This window comes from Suncus etruscus, chromosome 17, assembly GCF_024139225.1.
Source record: "Suncus etruscus isolate mSunEtr1 chromosome 17, mSunEtr1.pri.cur, whole genome shotgun sequence".
In the NCBI taxonomy this organism is placed as follows: domain Eukaryota; kingdom Metazoa; phylum Chordata; class Mammalia; order Eulipotyphla; family Soricidae; genus Suncus; species Suncus etruscus.
In genome coordinates, this window is record NC_064864.1 from 65,845,306 (window position 1) to 65,861,497 (window position 16,192).

Sequence of the window (16,192 nt, forward strand, 5' to 3'; positions counted from 1 at the left end):
TCCTGGCATCCCATATGGTCCTCCGAGCCTGCCAGGAGTGATTTCTGAGCGTAGAGTCAGGAGTAACCCGAGCGCTGCCGGTGTGACCCCCCCCCCAAAAAAGGGTCACACTTAAGAGCTCAAAGAACACCAATACTCTTCCCCAATTTCTAAAATATTTTTCCAAACATTTTATTATACACACAAAATATATAATTTTTGTTTCTTTTTATTGGGTGTGTGTGTTGAGTCAGAAGTCGCTCCTCGCAGGCATGGGGGATCATAGGGGATGCTGAGATTCAAACCACTGTCTGTTCAAATCAGCTGCGTGCAAGGTAAATGCCTTACCACTGTACTATCACTTCAGCCCCATAATTTTTTATTCTGTTTTGGGACCAGACCCAGCGTGCTCAGGAAGTATTCCTGATGGAGCTCAGAGGACACATGGGATGCCAGGGATGGAACCTGGGTCAGCTGCATGCAAAGCAAGTTTGCCCTCCCACTGTACTATTACTCCAACCTCCTTCACACAATATATATTTTTCAGTTTGGGGGACATATCTGGCCATGCCCAGGGATTACTTCTGGCTCCGTACAGTGCCAGCCCTGTACTCTCAGATAGCCCTACCATGCTGGGGGCATGCAGTATTGGGGATGGCACTGAGCCTGTGGAGCTATTGCTCAGCCCCTCAGTACTTACTGGAGGGAGGGAGCTGGGACCCCCAGCAGTGGTAGGTGGGAGCCTACAGATTTAAGTCCTGTGCTCTCTCCAGCCCCTCCATGCTAGTCATTATTGTGCTTTTTTCCCTTCAGTGCAAGTTCAAATAATGCATTAAGATATTCTTTTTTTGTTTGTTTTTGGGCCACATCCGGTGATGCTCAGGGTTACTCCTGGCTCTGGGCTCAGAAATCGCACCTGGCTTGGGGGACCATATGGGATACCAGAAGACTGACTGTCCTGGTCCGTCCTAGGTTAGCCACGTACAAAGCAAATGTCCTACCGCTGTGCCACCGCTCTGGCCCACCCATTAAGAAATTCTATGTTGGGGCCGGAGAGATAGCTTGAAGGTAAAGCGTTTGCCTTGCATGCAGAAGAATGGTGGTTCAAATCCCGGCATCCCATATGGTCCCCCAAGTCTGCCAGGAGCGATTTCTGAGCATAGAGCCAGGAGTAACCCCCTGAGCACTGCAAGGTGTGACCCCAAAACCAAACCAAACCAAAACAAAAAAGATATTCTATGTCTTCAAATCCCTTTTGTCTTTAACAGTTTTCAACCTGCATCTTTGGGTATGGGTGTGGGATGGTTGGTTTGGGGTATACACCAGGGGGACGTGTAGTGTTGGGTATGATGATCTGGGGCTTCCACATGCAAAACATGTGCCCTAGCATTCTGAGCTTTCTTGTCCTCTTTTGTGATGCTCATACTTAAGACTGAACACAAGCTCTGTTTAAACACACACACACACACACACACACACACACACACACACACACACACAGAGGAAATTCTTCACTATGGGTCTGGGTGAGGTTTCTTGAGATCAGACTGTTTAAATTCTATATTCCCAACCAGGTGACTAAATAAGGTATTTGTTCTGGGGTAAAGACATAATCTAGATCCCAGCTTCATCAACTGTGGGTCATGACTCCAGATGGGTCTTGAAAAACTGGCAACTGTGAAAGGTTTCTGAACACAAAATGACCCAAATTTAATTCAAAACCAACAGCAGGGTCTGGTACAGTTACACACTTGTCTTTGCATGCAGCACTCCTGGACTGGATCCCCAACATCCCATATGGTTTTCTGAGCACAACCAGTGAGACCTGAGCAGAGTCAGAAGTAAGCCCTAAGCACTGACAGGTGTGGCCCCCATCTTTTTTTAACGTGTCCCTGGCAGCACACTTACCCACATTGAATTTCTTAGTGAAAAACCCCAGAAGCCTTGAGCCAGGTAAGGTGCTTTGCCCACCCCCCATGTCGGCATAGATTCTGACCCTTTACAATCCTGGAGCCAATTCTCTTTTGGCTATTATATGTCCCTGCCAGTGAGTTCAGGGGAGAGACAGTCATCGGGGGTCAAAGAAGGGCCTTAGGGCCGGGCGGTGGCGCTAAAGGTAAGGTGCCTGCGCTAGCCTTGGACGGACCGCGGTTCGATCCCCCAGTGTCCCATATGGTCCCCCAAGCCAGGAGCAACTTCTGAGCACATAGCCAGGAGTAACCCCTGAGCATTACTGGGTGTGGCCCAAAAACCAAAAAAAAAAAAAAAAAAAAGAAGGGCCTCAAACAAGGTGCTCTAGCACTTGAGCCACATCCTCAGTCCCGAGTTAGCTTCACCGATGGGAGGGTTGCAGGAAGGCCTACACAGCTACTTCCAGCAGCACGGGCAGAGATGGGTCAAGGCCAGGGGTCCAGTAATGCAGTGCCGGAAGACTCAGGACCCACCAAGCAGTGCAGCAGAGCCTGGGATCAGATTTGAGCCCTGGTGTATGGAAAGCTCGTTGCCCTGACCTTGTTGGTTCTGAGAGTTCATTCATTTTTCTCTTCCAATTAATAAGCCATCTAAGAGACATTACAAGACACTGCAAGTAATTTTCATGAAACTTGCCCTCTACCCTGGATTTAACATTCTCTGGTGATTCTTTAAAAAGAAAAATGACAGCAAAAGTAAACTTTTAAATGTCACGTCAAAGATAAGAAAAGCAGGCTTTGAAATTTATGAAAACTAAGACCAAAAGAGTGAAAGATCAACTAAAGTTATCAGCAACCTAGCTGGCCAACACACCACCAACATTTATCACAGATTCTAAGGAAATAGAAAGTAAGGGGCAACAGCACAGTAAGTAGGGCATTTGCCTTGCATGTAACTAATCTGGGTTCGATCCCTGGCATCCCATAAGGTTCCTGGAGCCTGCCAGGAGCGATTTCTGCGTGCAGAGCCAGTTGTAACCCCTGAGCACTGCTGGGTATGGCCCCAAAATAAAAACAAAAAACCTAAGAAAATGTATATCAGCTTTGGAGCAGGGTCTGAAAAAAATATCTATTCCAATTCTGGAATTGCCTGGATCCCAACTTGGGCGTGTATAATTCCTTTCATTTATTCCACGGAGCCCTTTCTCTTCTCTCATATCATTAAATAAAACTCATACTCATATCATTAAATAAAACTCATACTGGGCTGGAGATAGCACAGCAGCAGGGCATTTGCCTTGCATGCAGCAGAACCAGGATGAATGGTGGTTCAATTCCCAGTATTCCGTATGGTCCCCCTTGGCTGCTAGGAGCATTTTCGGATCACAGAGCCAGGAGTAAACAAAAAAAAACAAAACTCTTTTACTTAAGAAAAGGGGCCAGAGTGATAGCACAGTGGTAGGGCTTTTGCCTTGCACTTTGCCGACCTGGGATGGACTCAGGTTCGATCCAGGCATCCCATATGGTCCCCTGATCCTGCCAGAAGCATTTCTGAGCCCAGAGCCAAAGTAATCCCAAAGTGCCATTGGGTGTGGCCCAAAAAACAAAACAAAACAAAACAAAAAAAAAAAAGGAAAGAAAGAAAAGAAAATAAGAAAAAAGTCAAATTCCTGCCAGCACCCTCTTTAGCTTTCAAGCCAGTCCATGTAGCTATGGTGGGGGTTGGAATCATTGCCAGCTGTAATAAATTGGTCCCCGGACAAGCAACATTATTAGTACCACCTGGGTAGTTGTTGAAAATGCAAACTATGGAGCTCATCCCAAATTTAAAGAGGCGTTGGGGCTGGCGTAACAGTACTGGAGTTAAGGAGCTTGCCTACCTACACATAGCCAACTCTGGCTTGATCCTAATCACTTACAGTTCTCCGAGCTCCTATCAGAAAAGTCCTTACGGAGCACAGAGGGTATGGCCCAATCCTCCCTCCAAAAGGTCCAAAGAAAACGAAAATAAAAAATATTACCAGCAATAGGAAAAAATATTTAGCAAAAAGACTGAAAAATATTTTAAATATTTTAAAGGGAAACGGTATACATATAGAATAAGGAACTAGATAGATATAACTATAAATCATAAATTGAAAAAGTCATATAAAAGAGATAAATTCCTGAAAAAACATGATTTGCAAAAATGGGAACAAGATTAGCAGTTTGAGTTTTTATTTTTATCACCATTTGGTCAAAGAACATTGTATGACCAATATGAAAGAAACAAAAGAACAGTAGCTAATTGTTCCTTTAAAACCCATGAAATGCCCAAATCCAGAAAATGTTCAGTTTTTGACAAATTCCACAAGTGTTTAATAAAAGGCAGCAAAAATCTCATTTGGAAAGAAGTGAAAAAGAAAAATGAATTCTCGGGGCTGGAGAGATAGCATGGAGGTAAGGCGTTTGCCTTTCATGCAGGAGGTCATCGGTTTGAATCCCAGCGTCCCATATGGTCCCCCGTGCCTGCCAGGAGCAATTTCTGAGCCTGGAGCCAGGAATAACCCCTGAGCACTGCCGGGTGTGACCCAAAAACCACAAAAAAAAAAAAAAGAAAAATGAATTCTCACATGCCTCACAATAAATAAAAGTTCTGGAACTGAGCAAAATAAATCTGGTGGACTTTTCTCTTTTATTTTCCTTTGGTGAAACAATTTCGTTTTTCTGGAAATTTATTTAGAAAGATGTGAGGAGAGGGGTTGGAGTGGTGCCGCAAGGGTAAGGCATCAGTCTTGCATGCGCTAGCCTAAGACAAACCTCGGTTCAATCCCCCGGCATCCCATATGGTTCCCCAAGCCAGGAGCAATTTCTGAGTGCATAGCCAGGAGTAACCCCTGAGCATCACAGGGTGTGGTTCAAAAACAAAACATGAAAAAAAAAAAAAGGGGCCGGGCGGTGGCGCTCGAGGTAAGGTGCCTGCCTTACCTGCGCTAGCCTAGGAGACGGACCGTGGTTCGATCCCCCGGCGTCCCATATGGTCCCCCAAGCCAGGAGCGACTTCTGAGCGCATAGCCAGGAGTAACCCCTGAGCGTTACCGGGTGTGGCCCAAAAAAAAAACAAAAAAAAAACAAAAAACAAAAAACAAAAACAAAACATGAGTGTGGCCGAAAAACCAAAAAAAAAAAAAAAGATGTAAGGGGAGAGAGAGAGAGATGAAGTCCATGTAGTAAATGTTTGAGAACTCAAGCTTCTCCAGAGTGAAACAGGCCAAGAAACACGGTTACTGCAAGAGAGAGATGTGTTCAAGAAGTAGCTGAACTTCCTCCAATACCTGAGAACAACTCATTACCAGAAAATCTAGAGCAACCACAATAAGACATTATAGAGGAGTGGGGAGCAGAGCAACAGCACTGCAGGTAAGAGCATTTGCCTTGAGCCAAGCCCACCCAGGCTTGGGTTCTATCTCCAGCATCCAGAAGGTTCCCTAAGCCTCACAGGTATGGTAAATATATATATTTTAAAGATAGCACAGCGGCGTCTGCCTTGCAAGCAGCCAATCCAGGACCAGAGGTGGTTGGTTCAAATCCCGGTGTCCCACATGGTCCCCCGTGCCTTCCAGGAGCTATTTCTGAGCAGACAGCCAGGAGTAACCCCTGAGCAATGCTGGGTGTGGCCCAAAAACAAACAAACAAACAAACTAACAAACAAAAAGATTCCTCTAGGGCAGGGCCACAAAATGTTGTACGGAGGGCCACAAATGGCCCTCGGGCCTCGAGTTTGAGACCTCTGAAGGTCGGTGGTTTGAATCCCGGCATTCCATTATGGTCCCCTGAGCCTGCCAGGAGCGATTTCTGAGCATAGAGCCAGGAGTAACCCCTGAGCGCTGCTGGATGTGACCCAAAAACAAACAAACAAACAAAAAATAAAAAGACTGTAGAGTGGAAGAGCAATAGGGTGCTTGTATTGCACAATTCAGGTTCAATTCCAGGCATCACCTATGATTGTGAATGACCCCTGAGAGCAAAAGACTTTCATAAAGAATATGCAACTAGGTGTTTCATAAAGCCAAAGTAAGTGTACTAATATGATGTTATAGATAATGGCTTGATAGAGAACCTTGAAGTAAGAAAAATCATTTGACCTTTACCCTAGAAACACTATCCTATAGCAGAAAGTACTTGAATGTTAAGATAATACTTCTTTCCCTACTGGTCCAAACATCCAAGTAGGTGCTGCAAAGGAAAATTACACAATCATTAAAATGTAGCTGCTATTCGCTGACTTTTAACCTTTATAAAAAGGACAAAGATTATAGTCAGAGACAGAATGTAAACACTATGAACTTTAGTTATGCACACAGGGACTGACAAAATGGACAGAGCAATGAAAAAGAATCCCAAGACACAAACTGTCTCAAAATAAACAAAAAAAGGCATGCAGATGGGAGAAGGGAAAACTGAACTTTGTAGATGACATTATTTTCCATATAGAAAACCCAAATGTGTTGGAACATCATATGTCTGAAATTCAATCACAAACAACTCTGTAAATCACAATGCCTCAATTAAAAAGAAATGTTTGGGGGGCTGGAGAGACAGCAAAGCCGTAGGGTGTTTATCGACCTGGGACAGGCGTGGCTGACCTGGTTCGATCCCTGACATCCCATATGGCCCCCTGAGTCTGCTAGGAGCGATTTCTGAGTGCAGAGCCAGGATGTGCGCCGCTGGGTATGGCCCAAAATCCAAAATAAAATAAAATGTCTTAGGGGTCGGAGCAGTGGCACAGCAGTAGGGCGTTTGCCTGGCATGCGGCTGACCTAGGACGAACTGCAGTTTGATCCCCGGTGTCCCCATATGATCCTCCGAGCCAGGATTAACCCCTGAGTGTCACTGAATGTGGCCCAAAAACCAAGAAATAAAAATAAATGGAAAAAAAAGTTTTAGGGGCTGGAGTGGTGGCGCTAGAGGTAAGGCGTCTGCCTTGCAAGCACTTGCTTAGGACGAACTGCGGTTAAATGCCCCCGCGTCCCATATGGTCCCCAAGCCAGGAGTGATTTCTGAGCCCATAGCAAGGAGTAACCCCTGAGCATCGCTGGGTGTGGGTCCCCCTCATAAATGTTTTAAATCCAGAAGAATACACAAGCTCCAGAACAACTAAGTGATTACAATGATTGCATGTGTAAGGTCAAAACAAATGACCCATCTGCTTCCCCACATGCCACTGAGTACGGAAAACTGGAAATAAAAATAAGCACCTGGGGGCCCGGAGAGACAGCACAGCGGCGTTTGCCTTACAAGCAGCCGATCCAGGACCAAAGGTGGTTGGTTTGAATCCCAGTGTCCCATATGGTCCCCCGAGCCTGCAAGGAGCCATTTCTGAGCAGACAGCCAGGAGTGAGCCCTGAGCACCGCCAGGTATGGCCCCAAAACAAAAACAAAACAAAACAAAACAAAACAAAAAGCACTTCGATGGGGCCGGAGAAATAGCATGGAGGTCAGGCATTTGCCTTTCATGCACAAGGTCAGTGGTTCGAATCCCAGCATCCCATATGGTCCCGTGAGCCTGCCAGGAGTGACCCAAAAACCAAAAAAAAAAAAAAAAAAAAAAAAGCACTTGGGGCTGGCTGGAGCAATAATACTGTGGGCAGGGCTTGCATAAGACCAATCTAGGTTCGATCCCCATCAACCCATAGTTCACCAAGCACTACCAAGAGTGATACCTGAGTGCATCCCAAGGACCCAGGGGTAACCCCTGAACAACAATGAGTTCCCGTGCCCCCCCCCAAAAGGAGAAAGAGGTCAGTGCGATAGCACAGCAGTAGAGCATTTGCCTTGCACGTGGCCGACCGGGATGGACCTGGGTTCGATCCTTGGCATCCCATATGGTCCCCCGAGTCAGGAGCAATTTCTGAGTGCAGGCGGGTGTGACCCAAAAACCAAAAAAAGGAGGGGAATATTCTATATTTCATCTCAACAAATATTCATTCTTGTCAACATGTCTTCCCAAATTAATCTAGTTTCATCAAGAGTGAACTCCTTATTCTAAGTGTTTCACCTCCACTTGAGGCTGTTACTCCCTCCCCTGCCTCTCTTGGTCTGGTTTTAGATTCATAGCAAAACTGAATGAGAAGTACATAGAGTCCTCACCTGACATCAGCAGATACATGGAAACTGCCTAATCTGAGCAAAACGATGTCTACCAAAACTGACATAGGTTCAATCCATACAAATTAGGATTAGTTTCCTGTGTCACTGTCTGGTCACAAAGCACCAACCAGGGGCCTGGGAAATCGCTCCAAAGAGTACAAATGTTTTGTTTGTGAGAGGCCTCGGTTTGGTCTCAGGTGCCTATGGTTCTCCAAACAAGGCTGGGAGAAGCAGTCAAGCACTGCAGAGTGTGGCCCCTGCTGCCAACTAAACTAAGCCCAAGACAGGTCTATCCTTTATGATATACTCACACTCATTCATTCATTTCCACACCACTCTTCCAGTTCCCTGGCTGGCATGTCTCCTGGCATCTCCATGCAGAAGACAGAAACCATCCTGGCCAGGACACCCTTCCCACACCCACTCACCCTGACTCAGACCATTAAAAAAAGAACAAAATTGGGCCCGGAGAGATAGCACAGCGGTGTTTGCCTTGCAAGCAGCTGATCCAGGACCAAAGGTGGTTGGTTTGAATCCCGGTGTCCCATATGGTCCCCGTGCCTGCCAGGAGCTATTTCTGAGCAGATAGCCAGGAGTAACCCCTGAGCAATGTCGGGTGTGGCCCAAAACCAAAAAAAAAAAAAAAAAAAAAGAACAAAATCAGGAGCAGCTCAAAGTGGTGACTTCAATGTCAATAAACAACAAAATAGTGTTTAATAACATTTTCTAAGCCATTGGGCAACTGATATAATAACTAGATATTTCCTAGATGCCAATGTTTGCCTTTGCCACAGCCACAGCCACCCAGTCCAGTGCCCTCACATCAGAAAAGGACCCTATGTCTGAGATCTAGGCTTCCCTCATCCCACCCAAGCAGCCAGTGGTCTCCATGCAGACGGACCAGACTTAGGGGCCAGGAATCTGGGATTCACATAAGGACGCTAGGGAGGTGGGTGGAAAGGACAAGAACACCTGGAAGCTGTGGAGTAAAGGAAGATGAGAGGTGGCAGAGATGAGCAAAGCCTAAGGAATGGATCCGGCCCAGCTTTCCAGTTGAACCCCCAGTCTTGAGGAGACCAAGTCATCCACCTTGTCACAAATTATTTTTTGTCTTGATTTGGTTTTGAGTGGGGGATGGGGGTCCCACACCTGACTATGCTCATGGGTTACTCCTGTCTCTGTGCTCAAGGACACTTACAGTGAAGCTTGGGGGACCAAGGTGCTGAGGATGAGTTGTGTGCAAAGCCAAGAGGCCTACATGCCTGCTATACTGTCCCTCTGGTCACACGGTGAGGACTCAATCTGGTACATTCAGAACCATGGTAATAAAAAAGCAGACTTTAGTTAAATTTTCTTTTTTGTAAATCAAGCTTACCTTGCTCCCAGCCAACCCTAGTTCACAACTCTAGTTCAAGCCGACATCACCTGAGCAGAGCCTGAATAGCCCATAAACATCACAGGTGAGGTCATTCCTAACAGAGCCAGGATAACCCTTAAACACAACCAGGTGAGGTCTAACCACCAAGACCCTTCCGGAAAATAAAATAAAACGCACACAATAAATTAGTGTTCTCACACACCAGTGCATTGGGGGGCAGAGAGGGAGAGAACAACCAAAACTAGTTTGGCTAGATATAACTGCAGCATTCTGATACTAACCAAATAATAATCTGAATCCAAAAGTCAAAGAGTTAATTTAATAAGCATTCCTACTCCTAAACAACAGTTGTTAATTCGTTAAGTAGTTCTAGTAACTTTTCCTTTTCGGGGCCAGAGAGAAATACTTGATGGGCTGAGTGCAGCTTTGGGTGCAGGACTGGGTTCAAGCCCAGGATCCCAGCATCTCCGGGAGCAATGACTGAGCACAGAGGAGGGAGCAGTCCAGCGCAGCCAAAATGAAAAAATGATTTTGGGACTGGAGAGATGGCTCATAACAGTGGTGATCAATGACAGTTCAGGGCCTGGATCCTGTCTATTAGAAAGCCTGAAAACCACTGGTCACCCACCTAGATTCTCAGTTGTGGAGCAGTGTCTGGCCAGGCGTCGGCCCAAGGCACAGACTTCAGGGGCTCAGCTTGGTCTTTGAGCCCAGGTTCTCCTTTGAACATGGTTCTCACATGCTCATTTCTTTCTCTCCTTGGCTGGTGGTTCTTTCAAGCTTTTGTTCTCTCCTGAATATGTGTTCCTTTACTCCCCATTTTCATATCCTTCTAAATTAGTTTCATTCAATAAAAACCATCTTGTTTCTATGTATCTGTCTCTGTCTCTACACACACACACACACACACACACACACACACACACACACACACACACACACAGCCAATTTGTCTGTCTCTTTACAGAAAATTATCACAGGGATGATAGTACAGCAAGTAAGCCGCTTGCCTTGCAAATGACCAACCAGGGTTCAACTTCCAATGCCCCATATAGTACCCCAGCACTGCTTAGGAGTGATCCCTGAGCGCTGCCAGGAATGAGTCAATAACTGAAAGGAAAAAAGAAAACAAAACAACTACAGGTGTTAAGGCACTTGTCTTGCATATAGCTACAAAAACTTTTAAATTTGAGAGGCACAAAAACTTTTAAATTTGAGAGGCAGGGGCCCGGAGAGATAGCATAGCGGCGTTTGCCTTGCAAGCAGCCGATCCAGGACCAAAGGTGGTTGGTTCGAATCCCGGTGTCCCATAGGGTCCCCCGTGCCTGCCAGGAGCTATTTCTGAGCAGACAGCCAGGAGTAACCCCTGAGCACTGCCAGGTGTGGTCCAAAAACAAAAAAACAAAAAAAAAAATTGAGAGGCCAGAAAGATAGCATGGAGGTAAGGCGTTTGCCTTGCAGGCAGGACAGTGGTTTGAATCCCGGCATCTCATATGGTTCCCCGGAGTCTGCCAGAAGCGATTTCTGAGCTTAGACCAGGAGTAACCCCTGAGCGCCACCGGGTGTGACCCAAAATCCAAAAAACAAACAAACAAACAAAAAACCCAAAACCAAAACAAAACTTTTTTTTTGTGTTTTGGGGCCACACCCGGCGTTGCTCAGGGGTTACTCCTGGCTGTCTGCTCAGAAATAGCTCCTGGCAGGCACGGGGGACCCTATGGGACACCGGGATTCGAACCAACCACTTTTGGTCCTGGATCGGCTGCTTGCAAGGCAAACGCCGCTGGGCTATCTCTCCGGGCCCCCAAAACAAAACTTTTAAATTGGAAATTGCTTCCTGGAGGCTGGAACAATAGCACAAAAAGTAGGGAACTTACCTTGCACTTGGCCAGCCACCAGCCCCAGGTTTGGAACTCTGGCATTCCATATGCCCCCCCCCCGCAAAAAAACCCCCCACATACCCAAGTTAAGTTACAACCAAACCCAAGAGTTGAATCAACTCGCTTCTCAAACATACCACTAATGCTGGTGTGTTTCAAAATATGGGTCCAACGAGATAGTACAGTGGGTAGGACGGTTTAGGTTTGTGTCCAGCATCCAATATGGTCACAACAGAGCCCTCAGTGCAAAGCCAGGAGTAAGCCCTGAGCACCACTGGATAGCCCTGAAACATTTTGGGTCCAGAGCGATAGATAGGAAAGCAGATAAGGTACCTTGCTTGAGGCTGACCAGGTTTAGATCTCTGGCACCCCAAATGGTCCCCCAAGCACCACCAGAGTGAGTCCTAAGTGCAGAGCCTGGAGTAACCCCTGAGCATTGCTGGGTGTGGCCCCAAAACAAAAATAATCGTTTTTGCAATATTTGTGGGCACAGAAGAAAGCGGAATAAGACAGTGGGAAGTGGAAGGCCCAGCAACGTCCCTGCCCTCAGCAATTTCACCAAAATTCCCATCAAGCCAACAACTCCAACACAAACAACCTTCTGCCTGTCTGGGACGTGCCCCTTAGAACAAGTACTTCGGAGACGAAAAACTCCCTAACCATCAGGACAGTCCCGGCTCAAAGAAAAAGCGATTTCGCAACCATTTCTTTCTCAACCTGTCAGGAGCGCCCAAACTTCGAAACTTGGCCACGCTTCTCCGCAGCTGTCGACATCTGCACCCTCTGAAGGGGGCAGTTGAGATGGGAATTCCCCCCCTACCTAGGACACCCATGGCCTGACATGACAGGGGGCACAAACGGGTCCCCTTTCGGCAGCGCACCCTGGGTGCGGTATTTGCTCGCTTGTCCTTATTTTGTAGCTTCCCCTAAACACACACACACACACACACACACACACACACACGTCCTTATTCTGTAGCTTCCCCTAAACACACACACACTTGTCCTTATTTTGTAGCTTCCCCTAAACACACACACTTGTCCTTATTTTGTAGCTTTCCCTAAACACACACACACACACACACACACAGCTTTATTTCTTCTCAGGCCGCCTGCGCCCACGCCCAGCACTCATTTCCCGAAGCTGTCTCGCTCCAGGCTTGGCCAAACTCGGGCACCGGCCGGGCCAGGGTCCTGCGGGCGGGGAGAGTTTCCTTCGGGTCGCCGCCTGGCCGCTCCGAGAGGCCCCGGAGGCGCGGGGAGCCCCGGGGTGGGGCCGGGGCTGCGCCTCCGACGCCCGATCGCGAGCGCCCGCCGCCCCTCGGCCCGGCCCGGCCCGGCCCGGGCTGCCCACGCCCGCGCCCCTCGCGGCAACTTGGGGCTGGCGGGGCCACGCGCTGACGAGCCGGGCCCGGCCGGTCCTCGCCTCCAGAGGCGCGCTGCGTGCGGCCTGGGGGGCCACGCGCGGCCGGGCCGGGCCCGGGCTCGGCCACTCACCGAAGCAGCCCTGCACGACGCCCAGCGGCCGCCCGAGCCAGTCTTCCCCGCACGGCATCGCGCCCGCGGCCCGGCGCGGCCCGGCGTCCAGCTCCTCGGCTCTGCGTCCGTCGCCCGGCCCTTCCGCTGCCCCTCAGCCGCCCCCGGAACGGCGCCGCCCAGCCGCGGCCCCCTCGCACAATGGCGGGAAACTGGCGCCGCGACCGACCGACCGTCCGACCGACCGACCGCGCGGCCCGCGACCTGCCTGGGTGGAGCTCGCGCGGCGAGTGAGGGCGGGCGGGAGCGCGCGCGGCGCGCGGCCCCGCGGAGGAGGGCGGGGCCGGGGAGGGGCGGGGCCAGGAGGGGCGGGGCGAGCGCCATCTTGGAGGCGGGCGCGGCAGAGGGCATGCGCGGCCTCGGGCACGCCGGAAGTGCCCTTGGAGGCGGCGCGGGGAGGAGGCTGGCTCTTCAGTGCGGGGCTGGTTCTCCCCGGAGGTAGGGCGGTTGCTTTGCGTGCAGAAGGTCGGTGGTTCAAATCCCGGCGTCCCGTACGGTCCCCCCCAGGCCTGCCCAGAGCAATTCCTGAGCGCAGAGCCAGGTGGGTGGGACCACAAAACCAAAAAAAATAAATAAATAAAAATCGCACATGGAGAATGAGGCCCACTATGTAAAGGTTTTTGGGGGCCGGAGACGTAGCATGGAGGTAGGACTTTGCCTTTCATGCACAAGGACGGTGGTTCGAATCCCGGCACCCTATATGGTCCTCCGATTTTGCCAGGAGCGATTTCTGAGCACAGAGCCAGGAGGGACCCCTAAGCACTGCCGGGTGCGACCTTTGCAAAGACCAAAAAAAGAAAAAAAGGAGCACTGGGCCTCGTCTGCTCTGGGGTTAGAGCCTGACACAGTCCCAAAGCACCAGCTCAAAGACACCTTTGAAAGTGTCATCTGGGAGCAGACCCGGGTTCCATTGCCGGCGTCCTATAGGCTCCCTTGAGCCTGCTAGGACTGATTTCTGAGTGCAGAGCCAGGAGTAACCCCTAAACGCAGCCGGATGTGGCCCAAAAACTAAATAAATGTGACTTAAAAGAAAGTGTCATCTGTGGGTGAAATAAGTGGAAAAACAGCTTAAGGCGCCTGCCCACATCTTCAGTTTGCAGGTTTGGTCCTTACTGGCCACCTAGCCCTACGTCTAACACTGTCTACTTTCTCACTTGATCCTGCTGGGGAAGGCAACAAGGCAGCTAGATTACAGATTCCAAGGACACTCTTGAGTCTAGCCTATCTCAAAGGGAGAGGTTCAGGCTCCAAGCTTAGGGGTTTTTCCCGAAGTGCAAAAGTGGGCTCAGCCATCAAACCATCTCCCAGCCCCAACCCAGCTTTGGAAGGCTGGCACTCTAATGAGGGCACCCTGCAGCCCAGCCCAGCCCTTTGACTCTGCTTGCCAAACTGGCCCTGGACACTGGGAAGGACAGTGGCAGGAAGCAAAGTCGAAGTTCCTGGCAGCAACCCTTGTCAGGGTGCCCCAGATCAAAGCTGGTGGCACCAGCTCATACAAAAGATCAGCTAGGGCAGCCTTTGGCTGAGATCTTGAGAAAGTAGCTGTAGGAGATAGCTACATTCAGGCATAAACCACTTCTGGGGCCGGAACCATAGCAAAGCAGGAAGGGTGGTTTGCCTTGCATGCAGCAGACACAGGTTCGATCGCTGGCAATCCATATGGTTCCCTAAGTCTGCCAGGAGTGAGTGACCCCTGAACGCCACTGGGTATGGCCCCAAAGCAAAAACAAAGAAGAAGTAGGGAGCAAGTTGGGGATCAGCAGCTGGGAGAGACACGTGCCAGATATGCCCCAATTTTGATCCCCAGCACTACATACCACCTTTGTGGCAAGGCACAACTTCGAGGCCCCTGAACAAATTCAGGTAAAGTCCTGGTAGCCCCCAAATCCTCAGGCAAGCAGCACCACCTGCCTGAGCACTGAACCATTCTTTTTTTATTGTTGTGATGGGATGAGGGGGTGGGCAGAGCCACATCTGGCAGTGCTCAGGGAATCACTCTGAAGGGCTCAGGAGACCATATGGCATGCTGGGAATTGTATCCGGGTCAGCAGAAAGCAAAGAAATCACCACACCCATTGTATTGTCTCTCCAGTTCCTGAACTGTCCTCTGAGCTGGTCTGGTTCATGCCACTGAAGAGTGGCAGGTGCAAAGTCCCCCCACTGTTCGGGGGACACACATTGGCTGCCCCAGCCGAAAGGAGTGAAAACCTCTGGTATAGAAAGCTGGGCCCGGGCCCGGAGAGATAGCACAGCGGCATTTGCCTTGCAAGCAGCTGATCCAGGACCAAAGGTGGTTGGTTCGAATCCCGGTATCCCATATGGTCCCCCCGTGCCTGCCAGGAGCTATTTCTGAGCAGACAGCCGGGAGTAACCCCTGAGCAATGTCGGGTGTGGCCCAAAAACCAAAAAAAAAAAAAAAAAAGAAAGAAAGAAAGAAAGAAAGAAAGAAAGAAAGAAAGAAAGCTGGGCCCTAGAGCTAGACCTGGGCCTAAGGCACTTGCCCTAGGACTGGAACAATAGCACAGTGCAGGGCACTTGCCTTGTACAAGGCAGACCTAGGACAGACCAGACCTGGATTTGATTCCTGGCATGCCATATGATCCCTAAGCCTGCCAGGAGTGATTTCTGAGTGCAGAGCCACGAGTAACCCCTGAGTGCTGCCAGGTGTGGCCCCAAACAACAAAATCTAAAGAGACAGTGAGGGGCTGGAGAGATAGCCCGAGCAGGTAGGGAGCTTGCTTCCCTTGCATGCAGCTGACCCGAGTTCAATCCCTGACATCTCAGATGTTCCCACAAGCCTGCCAGGAGTAAATTTTGAGCACATACCCAGTAGTAATGCCTTTGCATTGCCAGGCATGGCCTCCAAACAAAAATATAAAGAGGGTGGGGGCAGGAAGCAGTAAGCAGTTAGGGCACATGCCTGGCATGTGGCTGACAGTCTTTTGATGGCTCTCATCTCCAGGTCCCTGCCAGTGGTCCTCAAACTATGGCCTGCAGGCCACACATTGTATTTGTTCCTGTTTTGTTTCTTCACTTCAAAATAAGATATATGCAGTATGCATAGGAATTTGTTCTTACTATATCCAGCCCTCCAGTGGTCTGAGGGCCCTGTTTAAAAAGGCCCTGTTTAAAAACTAGCCCCTGTTTAAAAAGTTTAAGGACTGCTGTCCCTGACTCTTGCCAAACTTTACTCCCAAACAGAACTAGACATAGTCTCTGGGCTCTGCTGTAATCCAGCCCCCTCCCCCACTGCCCAATTGAATAAAACCAATTCACCCATTTGTGTTCCCAACAGTTGGGGGGCAGAGAATGAGAGAATGAAGCTTCCTGGTTCCATCCGACCGACCCTCAGTTGCACTCCTCAGTAGCTTTTCTCCTGC

The 16,192-nt window shown here is 49.3% G+C and overlaps 1 protein-coding gene across 1 annotated transcript in view; it reads right to left on the minus strand.

The window, feature by feature from the left end:
• MCMBP (minichromosome maintenance complex binding protein) overlaps positions 1-12,872 on the minus strand; it is a 39,875-nt gene extending 27,003 nt beyond the window's left edge. The window contains exon 1 of the mRNA XM_049764456.1: positions 12,774-12,872. Coding sequence (XP_049620413.1) covers positions 12,774-12,831 — 58 coding nt within the window. The 5' untranslated portion in view covers positions 12,832-12,872. The remainder of the gene's footprint in view (positions 1-12,773) is intronic.
• Positions 12,873-16,192: the final 3,320 nt, after the last annotated feature.